This window comes from Uloborus diversus, chromosome 1 (assembly GCF_026930045.1).
Source record: "Uloborus diversus isolate 005 chromosome 1, Udiv.v.3.1, whole genome shotgun sequence".
In the NCBI taxonomy this organism is placed as follows: domain Eukaryota; kingdom Metazoa; phylum Arthropoda; class Arachnida; order Araneae; family Uloboridae; genus Uloborus; species Uloborus diversus.
Genome location: NC_072731.1, coordinates 120,580,926 through 120,594,502, shown reverse-complemented (window position 1 = coordinate 120,594,502; position 13,577 = coordinate 120,580,926). Strand labels below are relative to the sequence as shown.

At 30.7% G+C, this 13,577-nt stretch overlaps 1 protein-coding gene across 1 annotated transcript in view; it reads left to right on the top strand.

Annotated features, from left to right (window-relative positions):
* Positions 1–719: 719 nt before the first annotated feature.
* Positions 720–13,577, top strand: part of LOC129231785 (conserved oligomeric Golgi complex subunit 1-like) — a 70,030-nt gene continuing 57,172 nt past the window's right edge. The window contains exons 1-7 of the mRNA XM_054866154.1: positions 720–979; positions 1,247–1,324; positions 5,022–5,066; positions 5,148–5,214; positions 6,057–6,160; positions 10,259–10,328; positions 10,413–10,595. Coding sequence (XP_054722129.1) covers positions 1,251–1,324; positions 5,022–5,066; positions 5,148–5,214; positions 6,057–6,160; positions 10,259–10,328; positions 10,413–10,595 — 543 coding nt within the window. The 5' untranslated portion in view covers positions 720–979; positions 1,247–1,250. The remainder of the gene's footprint in view (positions 980–1,246; positions 1,325–5,021; positions 5,067–5,147; positions 5,215–6,056; positions 6,161–10,258; positions 10,329–10,412; positions 10,596–13,577) is intronic.

Here is a 13,577-nt window from a genome sequence, read left to right as displayed (position 1 = left end):
GGCAGAGGGTGCTGGTGGGAAAATAAAATCAAAGGAATTCAAAACAGTTAAATGAGAACAATAAGCAATCGTGATTGCTCAAAAAAGCTTCGAACAGACGAGCATATTTGTTTTTATTCATGCAAATGCGAACTTAGTTAATCCAGAGAGTTTTCTAGCGTTTAGGATTTCGCCATTTCCGACAGTCAACATACTTTTTAGAGGAAAATAATGAAAACTAACTTTACTTTGAGAAGCTCGAGAAAACCATTACGAGAGGAAACAATTTCCGTTGCTGAAAGCAATCTAAGATATAACGAATGCGTTAATAACTCATAACAAACTGCCTATAATTACGAACAGAGACAGGTGGAACGCAATGTTTTACCTTTTTCTTTTTCTTATTTAAATCACTGCAAGGTAGCATATTCGAGCGCTGGAGTTGCGAATTTTGAGAAGTTCGAGAATGCTATTAAGGGACAAAACAATTTCTGTAGCTGAAAGCAATCTAAGACACATCGAATGCGTTAATAAATACTCATAACAAACTGCCTATGTTTACCAACAGACACACGTGGAACGCATTGTTTTACCTTTTTCTTTAATTTTGTAAATCACCGCAAGGTAGCGATTTCGAGATGATTCGAGTGCTGAAGTTGGGAAAGAAGAGCGAAGAGCCTGCTCCATCGCAGCCATCGCAGCTAAATATGGATGCTCTATTTCAGATTTACGTTGGCAACGTAAAGCGTGATGATGTTTTGAAAACACTGATGTGAAATTGTCATGCATAAATTAAAAAAAAACTTTTTGTTTACAAAGTTTGCTCTTGAATAACAAAATGTAGTTTTTGACAGTGTTGCTTCATAAATAATTAGAGAAATACACTACTAATTAAATTCGTTATACATTAATGTAAACAAAACTTAGCTTCGAAGGAAATGTATTTTTGAGTTGAGGACACATACATATAATTATTTCTATTTTATTACTGTTTCCTCCTGTAAGTAATACGATACTGTACATTTTTTTAAGAAAATATTGTGCAGGACTTTCTTTAGTATCTAAGGATGCCTAGATGGGTATTCAATAATTCTTTAGTAGTTAATTTTCTTTCCTTTTTTTGAAAGCTTTAGTTTTTTTTTAATTAGAACAAATCAATTAATAGAAAACATGTGTTTATTCATTTGTTGAATTAGTTGCAAATACTCTTCTTTTATTTTTTCGAAAATTGTTATCTATTATTCTTTTTTCTCTAATTTTGTTTCAGAACTATGACAGTTGGCACTGATATTTTATTCGAAAACCATACCATCAAAGAAATACAAGAGATTGAGAAAAAACTTAGGTATGTAAGAAATGATCTTTTTCTTCTGAAAATAAGATGATGTAAATGAAAGTGCATTTCTTTACTTTGATAAGGAGATGATGTAGAAGCATGCACACTCCAAAAATAAGTACAGTAGACCCTCGTTTTACGCGGGTTTATTTTACGTGGTTTTGATTATACGCGATTTAAGATTTGACACCTTTAATTTATTTTATGTGGATGAGTTTCGGTTTTACGTGGATGCGGCAATACAAACAGGTAAAATTTCCCCCTCTTTTAAAATCCTAAGACTCCTAAAGATTGCAGATTACGCATAATGAACTGCAATTTGTTGTGCTAGTAATGAAGCTTGGGCCACTGGAGACATTTTATGCAATTGGTTCCAAAGCTCTTTCAGAAGTAAAGTTATTTAACTCACACAGTTCAGAACTCACTGGAAGAAGAGCTTTTAGGAGTGACAAAGGAAGCCAAAACCAATGAGTACACCGACGTCGGTGAGGCACAACCAAAAACGTTCACATTGATAATTTTGAGCTATTCCTAGACAATAGAAATGATCTTTCTGATTTGTTAGCGAAGGAATATTCTATTGTGAAAATGACACAAGTGATCATAGATGCATTACTGCTCTGCAAAGAATTACAGAGAAAAATTCTTAATGACGGCCAAAAGACTATCATATCCAGCTCCTCTTTATAAACTGGACACGAAATTAATTTATGTTTTTTCTATGTATGTTGTGCAAAAAGGCGATATAAGTACACATTAAACTTATTATACAATTAGTCATATCACTAGAATGAAGTATGTTTTGTTATTTATGGAACCAAACCCCTATTTAACATTAGTATTAGGTCTCCATTTACTCAGTTTCAATTGCCGCAGCATTTCTGTGGAACATAACTCCCGCGTAAAACGAGGGTCTACTGTACTGCACAATTATAAGCTCGTACAGTGGGAGGGGCTAAAATTCCTATTTTGCAGGGTTCGTCATTTTTTCTTTTTTTTTTTTATCAAAAAAGGCAATTTTTTTTTTTTTTAAAATTTGAATTAGATTTTTGAAATTTTTTTTTAAATCCTCAAAAATTTGTAGATTAGATACTAAATACTTATAAACAAACAAAAAAACATACAATAGATGAGTCGATTCAGCTTACTTTTAAAATTGAGATAAGTTCTCTATTCAATACATTTTTAAATTTATAAATGCGTTATAATGCTTTGACGAAATGTGATTTTGTTTTATATACTTTGCTTAAAGATAATGTTTCCATCATCATGTATGTTTTTAGTGTAAAATAATATGTTGAACAATTACTTTTCTTCACTATATTAATCATGGTGTATTTAAGAAAAACTGAAAATTTTTATTTTGTTCTGAACTGTAATTTTGGAGCAAAAACAATGATTGCAAGAGAGAGAGAGAGAGAGAGAGAGAGCTGTTACAAACATAGAAAGAGGGATCTATGTAGTTTTGTCTGTTGAAGTTAAGATAGTATAATGCAGTGTAGTTGGGTCAGACGGGACATTTATGGGTCAAACTACCATAGCATCTTAATATTTTCTTAAGTATAAAAGATAAAATGATTTAATTTGGCATGGAGTAAACTTACACAGCTTGGAAATTATTCAAATAATCCCTTTACCTAAAATTACATTATTGTTTATTTTATTTAAATTAAATGAGTGACCAGGAATCACCCCGGATCGGGGTAATTATGGGTCACACATGGGGCAAATATGGGTCACTCCCTTTTTTTTAAAGTAATTCATGTCAAAAGTAACTAACCATTCTAAATTATCATTTCTTAACCCACTAAGTGACTTTTTAATGACAAAAAGTTTTATGTTTAAGAAATAACACATTATAATTGAATTAATATGATTTTACTCTTACTAGTTGACTACAATTGGCTATTGCACTTTGCTCTAAGCCCACAATTCGATGAAGAAATTTCTTTAATAGTTGTATGCTACCTTCATTCACGTTTCTATCAACTGCAAGGATTTTTCTTTTCAATTTCGATTAATTAGACTGAAAAAAATGCACTTATTTCAAATTACTTCTAGAAATGTTTCGGTTGAACCCAAACTAAAATTTCTGACACCTTGCTCCAAAAAATTCATTTCTGCTTTTTCTTTGTCTAAAATTTAAGTTACTTTCCCATTGTAGAATATGTTCCTTATCATCATACACAACAAAGTATATCTGATTTTCAAGTACAGAATTATTCGGTTATATCACCATCTTTTAACATTTTTAAAACAGGTTTTTTTTTTGCGAATTCTTTCCTCTTTTTTGGTTGTCACAAACAATTCCACAATAAGCTCATTTTGCATTTAAATGCTGTGTCTATATCAGCTTGAGGTACTTTTATTTTTTTGCAAGCACGGTTTCTTATTGACTACATTTGGGAATTTGATTTCTCTTGCAGTTACAAGATAGACATTGACTACATTTATGAAATCGATTTTTCTTGCAGTTACAAGATAGACAAGCGAGTTTGATTTATAACAATCGAATTTGTCTCCTTATTTGGTACTAAAGTGATTTGCATTAATTTGTTGCTTATTTTGCTTCTTGATGTGTGCCGTAATTGCATGCTGACATAAATTATCTTCAAAGCTGAAATTGATTTGCTAGCCAAAAGGGCATGATACTTAATCAGCAATTGAAGATGATAAAATGTCTAATGTTACACTTGGAGCACTAAAATTTCTTTTTAAGAGAGAGTTTGGCATTGAAAAGAATAAGTTGAAGTTGATACTTATATTATTCACGTAAAAATAAATAAGAAAAACATCTAAAATACCAGAAAATATACTGTCCCAGAATTACCCCGGTGACCCAGAATTACCTTGCTTAACTGGGGTATAAATCAGCATACTTTTATAGTAACTTTTTTTTTTAAAAGAAAAAAAAAATGTATGTAGGTATAAAAAGGTTAGACCATTTGCTATTAAAAAACAGCACCAACAGAATTATTCCTCCAAGAGTGTTTCACCAACACAAATCTTGAAAAAAATCATCATTTTCCGAGGCAATCTTTTTTGAAGATGTTTTTATAGAAGTGTGAAAACTATTTTTTTCTCTTATTTACTTCATTGTTGCATTGTTTTTGACCTTGGTATAGGAAAATTGAATGTATAAGGATGACTTAGCATATTTTAGTTTTTTTTGCAAAAACATTTTTTAACAGTAAAAAGTTGATGACCATTATTTACCCCAGAAAGAGAGTGACCCGTGATTCCCCCCTGTGACCCTACATTCTAAAAATGCAAAATTAATTTATAAAAATAAAATCGACTATTTTTAGTGAATGATTTTGTTTAAAAAAATCACTTCATTCAAATCAATCAATTTAAATCAATGTTTTTTTTTTTTTAAATCACTTGATTTAAATCATGATTTAAATCAACAAACCCTGCTATATTGGAATGAAGAGCAACTTCCCTGCAAGATTTTTGTGTGCAGGAAGTCAAAATTCCTGTGAAGTGAGGGAAGAATACTTTGTGACCAGTTAAACATTTTTTTGTTTTTTTACAACAAAACTTTCTGTGTTGCATTTAGTGTTGCATATCTTCCTCAATTTTATCAAAGTTCTTAAAAGTTTCCAGAGCACAAATTTTTCAAAATTTAATAAATGCCTTTTGTCTTTTTAAACAACTTTTTAAACTTTTATGCATTGTTTAAGTAATCTTTTCATATTTTCAGAAATGATATTGAAAGAAAGAAAGAAGAACTTAGGCAGATGGTTGGGTAAGATAAATGCTATTTTTTTCTTTTATACAAATACTACTGACAAAATTAAATTAATTTGTTTTTCATTTTTTATTTTAGGGAACGTTATCGAGACTTGATGGATGCTGCAGATACAATTACGGAAATGAAAGAAATTGCAGAAAGTGTTAGTGCTATTTAGTTGAGATATTTTATAAAATGATAGAGCTGAAAAAAATTATTTTTGATGTTCAATCGGCCGTAAATTATGTTTGGCCTTTTTTTTTTCAGTTTACGTAGATCTAAACTAAATCTTAATTTTCTTCCTAATATCTCCACATTAACCAGGGTTCATACCCATTGGGAACAGAAAAAGATCATACTTTCAAGGACTTTTTAAGTTAAAAAATATTTTTCAACACATTATGTAAGTTTGTACTGTGAACAACACCATAGGCAGATCTCATTTTATTTAAACTAATAAATAATAGGCAACAGTATAAAAAGCATAAGAGAATGAAATTGTGCTTTTACAAAGAAAACATTGATGAAATAATTATTACATCGAACATTTCTCAAAATGTCTCAAAAGTTGAGTCGCAAAGAGGAGCAGAGCATGTCACATGTGGCATAGTTTTGCAAATCTCATAATCAAAGTATATTTCCAAAAATCAACAAGTTTAGATGAAATAGCTGCATAATTGTAGGGCTAAGAGAGCTTTGATCTTTCATGGAAAACATGTTCTTTCTTAATTTTTTAAATCTTAAAATGCAATACATCTTTCTAACATTACTAGTTTCTTTTTTATTTGAAAATATTAGTATATTTTGACACACAAAGAACCATATGTGAGATTATAAATGAATCAGAGGTGCCTAATTGAACATTTTAACTTTGATCTAAGTAGCAAAATCTATCGTTAAAATTTTTTTTATGTGCTTTAACTTTCAGCTGAAAAATTCAGACATAGTTAAATGTTTTACAACATACATGTGTAAAAATTTCTTATCCAATCTTATATTTTTTAGGTTACAACATGTGTTCGTTCTGTTGAAATCAGGTCTACTGATTTGCAGAATGGAAGTTTGCGAAGGGGAATTCTTAACACCATTCAAAACAAAGTTGATGAAAAGTATGTCTTTTCTCTCATAGCAAATAATGTAAATATTCAATTTCATTAGTTACCTATGATATCAGTTGCAATAATATTGGAGTTTGTTCTGCCTGCATTTAATATAGTCTTATTAATATGATCAGGTTCTTTTTTATTTGAAAATATTAATGTATTTTTACACAACAAGAACCATATGTGGGATTATAAATGAATCAGGGGTGCCTAAATGAATGAATGATTCCCATTACCAGATATTATCAGAGGGGGGTTAAGTTGGGGCTTATAATATCCCTTTATATTTACTCTTTCAATGAGATTTATTTCATAGAAAAAAAAACAAGAAGCCCAAGGAGTGGGTCATATCGCAATTCATGATTGCAAAAAGTAATTTGCGTATTCAAGACCTCAAAATTCAAATAAATGCAGCATGCTGTGTTTTTTGTTGACAATTTATGGTTTTTAAAATGGCTTCTATTCAATCCTTTATATTGCATGTGGAGTAGTAAATTAACTCTTTTAGAACCAAAAACAGTTTGTACTAGACTCATGAATTAAATTCTAAAAGAGCGTTCATGCCTTTGTTTACAGCAAAATACGTTTTTCCTCATAAATTTATCATAAAAATGTTTTTTTTTTCTGCTTTTTCCATTGAAATGGAAATGGAGATGACACGTTAATTACTTTAAGTAGAAAGATCCATGTTTGGGTAAAAAAATAAAATTTCGAAAGCAAAAAAAAAAAAAAAAAAAAGAATGCATTGATTTTTTTTTCAAAACAGTCTATAAACCTTCCCAACTGCAACCTAACCTAAACAAGCTGAAAATTTCAACTGCATTCATCTGGTAGTTTCCGAGTTTTCTCCAAACATGCAAATTTGGAGTTTGTGTTTTATTTACATAAAGATGAGCAAAATAAGATGGGTGAGTTTTGTGACTCTCCTTTTGCTGTTGAGATTTGTTCTAAATGGTTCACTTTTTCTTTGTTAATCCTCTTAAAAACCATTAATCTATAGTTACCAATCAGCTAAAGAAAAATTTCTTCAGGTTCTACTTTCAAGTTTTCAGGATTGATTGATCGGTACAAGGTAGTCTTCTTTCACCCCTTTGCACTTCAACTTTTGCATCTTTGCTGTACCATGGTTTTTTCAAATACTGTCGGTCCTGCTTAATCAACTATCGTCGGTTCTAAAAAATGTTATTCGATTAAGCTCGGTATTTGATTAAGCTGGGAAATTTTCTTTACCTTTCTAAATTGACAACGTTAGACTTAAAGCGTAATTATAATAATCAATAGCGTAGTAATAATAATAAATCATAAAGGGAATAATTTATGCTATTAGTAAAAAGTATTTGAAATAAGATCAATAAAGTACAAAGTAATTTCAAAAATAATTTCAACTGCATATGAAAAAAAATAAAGTAAGTAACAACTTGAGTTATGAAATCTTTATTTTGCCATCTTTTCCCACTACATTATTTTTTGAAAAAAGGCTATAATAGTGTATAGCTTGTTCAAAGTCATTTGGGAACACATTTTCTGACTTCCTTTTTCCCTTGTCTGCCGTGTTTTATATTTAATTTTCATTAATTTATTGTTGTAAAAAATGTGTGTATTTTTTTGTGTGATTCAGTCTAATTCTTGAATGCTCTATCTGTTGGAGTTTTTCTTTTTAACAATAAGAAAATTTGAATCGAACATGCCGCTTAAATGAATGGAGCATTTGTGGCTGACCATTACCCACAACACATGTGATGCATTAGCAGTCTTTTTCTTTTTTTTTTTTTTTGCCTTCATTAAAAAAAAAATTCTTTTTTTTTTAAATCTGTAAGTAGTAAAACAAGAGAGGGGCAGAGTGTTTCGCACTTTTAGTGCCTCTTTTCTCAGGATAAGTCTAATAAAACCGTGATATGGAGAGAGACATGGAGTTGACAGGACTTCTGTGCCCTCAGCTTTCTCATCAGTGTTAGCATTGAAGCAATGCCAAGGACTATAGATAGATTTATGACATTGAAAAAAGAATATCTAAATTAATTATTACCTATTTTTTGCAATCAATAAGAGCTGCATTTTTCAAAGCACGTAAGTAAAATATGAATTTTCTAAATGCTTTTTTTACTGTTTTACGATAAAATTCTTTAAATACTCAGCAAATGGATATTTTGAGTAAAGGGTACACTTCTAATGATATCTTGTTTGACTAAAAATTAAATCACGTTATCTTAAATTTTCTGTAGAATTCCACGATAAAAAAAAAACTATTTTGCTTTAATGAATCAAATTCTTTAAAAACAATCATGATTTATACAAGGGGCAGTCAGTGTAGTAGGATTCTGATAATTTTCCAAATGTGCTCCAACTGCTTATTTTCTTGTTTGAGTGTTTCACTTTCACTAATTCCTGTGGGTACGAAAATTCGTTTGCTCTCACATCTGTTACTCTTCACACTGCTGTAAATTCATGCATTGTAGCTATAAATTCTATTGCTATAAATTCATGTATTAATAATGGAGCTGTTTTTTTTGTACTTGTGCTCCAAACATACAAGATCCTATATTTTTTTGAAACTCCTATTTATTTTTCAACGGAACTCCTACATATTTTTCCTTTTAAACTCTTATATAAATTTCCCCACTTGCAATGAGCCCTGACTTGCATTCTTAACCATTTTTATGTTCATTTTGAGTAACAATTGTTTGTTGTCTCAGTTTTTATGTATATATAAATTATTAATAAAATTTAAAATAATAAAAATGACAGAGGTATTATACAGTTGCGTGCATAAGTTTAAGACCAGTTGTCATTTTCCTGTATTTTAACAGATTGCATCATTTTCACACATGATTGTGTCATCTCATGCGTTGATTGCATTACACACTTACTACAGCTATAAATAAATGTCCCTATCTCGTTTATCTGTAGTTCGTTGTTGGATTTTGCACAAACAGTATTGTTGTATAATTGTTGTAATGGGTAAAAAATCTTCACTAACTGTAGAAAAATGAGCAAAAATAGTGGCCCTGCATAAGGTTGGATTTTCTGAACTTAAAATAAGTTAATTAAAAGTCAGCGAGAAAGCTGTCCATCAATCCATCTGTCAGTTCAAAATTTCCGGAAATTATACCGATCTTAAGATAAACGATCGCCGAAGAAAAACTAGTGCACATGATGATTGTGTGATAAAAAGGATGGTCACCCAAAATCCAACAACCACATGCATTAGAGTTAGAGTTGCTCTGTCAGCAAAAGGTACCAATGTCAGTTGGCCTATTATTTCAAGACGTTTGACTAATGATTTTGCTTTATTATCTTGTAAACCTGCAAGGATGCCCCGACTTACTCAAAGTATGAAAAAGAAACGACTGACTTTTGCCAGACATTATCAGAATTGGAACGAGCAACAGTGGATACAGTGTTATTTTCCGATGAGCAATGAGTCAATTGTGCCTCAATTTTCTGTATGTGCTAAATGTATTTGCCGCCCAATTGGAAAAAGATATGATGAGAATATACGATTCCAACAGTGAAACACCCTTCTAGCCAGATGATATGGAGTGCAATGTCTGCGTCTGGTACTGCTGCTTTGTATTTCTTGCCACCATGCCATTTAAAACCATGATAAACTGCAGTCGGTACCTTAATTTGTTATGTTACAAGTTGAAGCTTCTCATGGATATTCACAGATGTTCAATTTTCATGCACGATGGAGCTCTGTGTCGCATCGCAAGGATCAATAAGGACTATATGACGACTACTCAAATCCAAGTGCTTGATTGGTCAGGTAACAGCCCAGATTTGAAGCCCAAAGAGAATCTGTGGTCTGTTCTGAAAAATAAAGACGCAGAGAAGCTACCATCCAATGCTACAGAACTTGTTGAAACAATAAAGTATGTATGCTGTACAGAGATTTCTCAAGGTTACTGCCAATCTCTTGTTCATAGTATGCCTAAAAGGCTTGCAGCAGTGATAAAAAATAAAGGATGTCTTGTAAGTCTATTTTGTTTATTTACAATATAAGTTTTTGTTGCGGAGTTCCATCAAATCTGATTTTTCTATGAGTAATCTTAAACTTTTGGGCACGACTTGATTGTTACTTATTCTACACATTTATTCTTGCAGGCGTAGGCAAAATGAGTTGCTATACACTGTTGCATCTCAAATAAAAATTTTGATGGACTCGCCCACTAAGGTAAAGCATACATTTTTCCCCCTTCTGCAAAAAAAGTTGTTTGATGGTGATAAAATTAATATTCTTGAATTTTCTTTTAAATAGATCTGGTCATATATAGAAGCTCATGATTTCATTAGCGCAGTCTCTTTATATCTCTTAGCAAGGCACACGCACTCTCTCCTTGTATTAGATCCTGTTTATCAAGACCATAAAATTGCTTCCCTGTTTCCTATTATCAATAGACAATGGACATCAATTAGTCATCTAAAATATGTATTGATACAAGTAAAGTAAAAGTGCTTTTTTCTTCCAATTTAACTTTGTCATGTTTTTTTTTTTTTTTTTAAATTTTTGTTAGTGTACATTATTAGTATACAATTATATATTTTATTCAGTTGACTAGATTTACTTCCTTTTACAAAGTGAGGAAGGTCAAAGTTTTACAAAATAAAGTATTGCATTCACTTTTTGTTTTTTTAATTTCAGCCTAAATTTCCATTTTTGTTATCTCTGAGTGAATTTTTGCTAGTTTTTTACTAGCATGTCTGTACTTGTAAACTTGCAAATGTTTTATTTGTGTAACTGTCTTTTGCAAAGCATATTTTAGTGATATCTTGCTCTTCTAACAGAGTATATTTTATCAATAATTTTCAAAGTGGTAAGGTAAAGAGTGGATAAAGCAACAGCTGCTCCAGCCCTGTCTAACATTCTGTCTCTATTGCATGTTTGTAAAAGTAATGAAAAATCAAGTAATGTTTGTAGTTAACTTATGGAAATAAGCATTTGAAGGTGGAGTCTCCTAAAAGTGGCTGGAAAATTGATAATTTTTTCACAGTATCACTTTCTATGATTCTAATCACCACTACTCTTTGATCAGTTAATATATTTACCCCTCTTTTGCTCTTTGGACCAATGCAATTGTTAGTTTATTTGCCCTTCCTCGATGAAGTGTCAAATAATAGTTGACTCACATATCACATTGCAAAACTGTTTTAATTTTTATCTGGTATTTTAAAATGAAATTTCAAAGAAGAATTTTCGATATCACTTTCTGTCGTTCATGTTGAGCAGTGAGAATAGAAGCTTTTAATCATATTCTTGAAATTTTTTTCACAAGTTTGCCCTTTATTTCCTTATACAGTGAAACCTGTGTAAGTTGACCACTTGCGGTGCAGTACTTTGGTGGTCAACTTATAAAGGGGGTAATGATTTTTTTTTGTCATTTCTTGCACCATGTATTCATTTTTTGACTAATTGACACTTACTCTTTCCGTTCAACTCACTTTCATTGTTTAACATTACTTTGAAACAATAATTTAAAATGTTATTCACATATTTTTAGAGGTTATTCTCTCAGAGTGACATATAATGTGTCATGTAAATTTAAAATTTCAGTAAATTGATCAAAAAAAAAATCATTGTTTATAAAAAGTTATTGGAGATTAATAGTTCCTAAAATTTCATAGCTAATCAAAAATAACAAATTTTTCGCTTATTTTTTTTTTCATATACATTTAATACATTTATAACCATGATGATCTACTTTTCAACAAAATAACTCCTTATTGAAGTTTGGCACACTTATTAGACACTAGTTTTGGAAATTCCATATGTGTTAGCTAATTTTCTCTGGATTTCTCCCTTTTCAATTAATTTTAATATTTCATACTTTTTATCCTTGTACTCAAGTTCAACTCACTTTCTTTTTGAAGCCATTTTATGTAAAACACAAAGAGCACCAAGCTGGACTCTCATAGTTCTAAAAGGCAGTTGGAAATGAAAATGTCCTATTTCTTAATCTCTTGCACTAGAAATACTGCTATGCAAGTAACTTTTACTATAGCACAATTCCAGTGTTGCCACAAAATATTGCAACTGGAAAAAAATACTTTGCACTTTTCTACTGACACATGTTTTCATTGAACAGAGAGTACAGAAGATAATCTCAAATAGAACAACAAAAGAAAAACAACTTTGGAGAATAAAAGGGTTCTTAGTAGTTTTCCAATGTGGAACCAGTAGTGTTCCAAACTTACAAGGAGGTTTAGTTATGCTGCTGATTTATTTAGTTGGTAAAATGCTGGTCTGGCATCAAAAATATTCTTGGAAAGCTATAAAAAAATAATAATAAAATAAAAAAAATTGCTTAATTAAGTTTTAAAAAATAAACCAAGTGGTCAACTTACAAAGGATTTTTTACAATACTCCAAACCAAATTTGGGGTACATTAGTGATCAGGATAGACAGGTGGTCAAGTTACAGAGGTTTTCCTTCATTATACAAGATAGGACTAATTCCGTTCCTGACGAAAGTGGTCAACATAGACAGGTGGTCAACTTTACAGGTTTTACTGTACATTGGTTTTTTCTTAATCTCACTATCACGTTTAAAGTTATAACGGTTCAAGTCATATCGTTTGATTATATCTTCATAATTTGGTGAAATATTAAGATTAATATCACTTGCATCACACAATACGCATTTCTACTGTGAGCGAATGCAATCCAACTCAACCTGCCAGTGTCCTAATGCTGTCTGCTGTGTTTGGGATCTGCATAGCCTTCATAATGCTGCTAGGTTAGGTTTACCCTATCTATAAATTGCCATTTACACAATGAAAATGGAATATTATTTAACGTTATATACTGTAGACATGTGCAAGGAATGGTACCAGTTGCTCCACTTCAAGCCCATATATTTTTGTGCTGTAGAAAGAAGAAGCAAATGCATCATAATGACGAATAAATATCTTTGTACTTGAAAATCAAATTAATGATTTACCAAAGTTTTTGATACAAAAATTGCATAGAAAATTTCCAATCAAAATATTTGCATTGAAAAAGGCGTTCCTTGTAACACCAAAACACATGTCTGCAATAATTTGCAATTTTTGTGCATAAAAAACATTGGTAAATCATTCATTTAAATAATCATATTTAATAATTTTCATCGGAGAGTTTTTTCACAGTGTATGATATTTTATTAATTTTTAATTTGTTGAAAAATAACTTGGAGCACATGAAAATGGTTCATATGACAGATTTTCTTGTAGTATTTTGATTTTAGAACGTGAACTTGAAATAATTAAAAAATTCATTTTAGGATTATTTGTATGCTTGTTTAAATATGATTATAACCAAAGGCACATTTATTCAAGCTGTGGTTTAATTTGTATATGTTTCCCTTTCATTGTCCTAGATGACATCAAAGTTAAAGTGCTTAGAATCACTTGTGAAAAAATTAAACAAAGAGACTATCTGTTTAAGA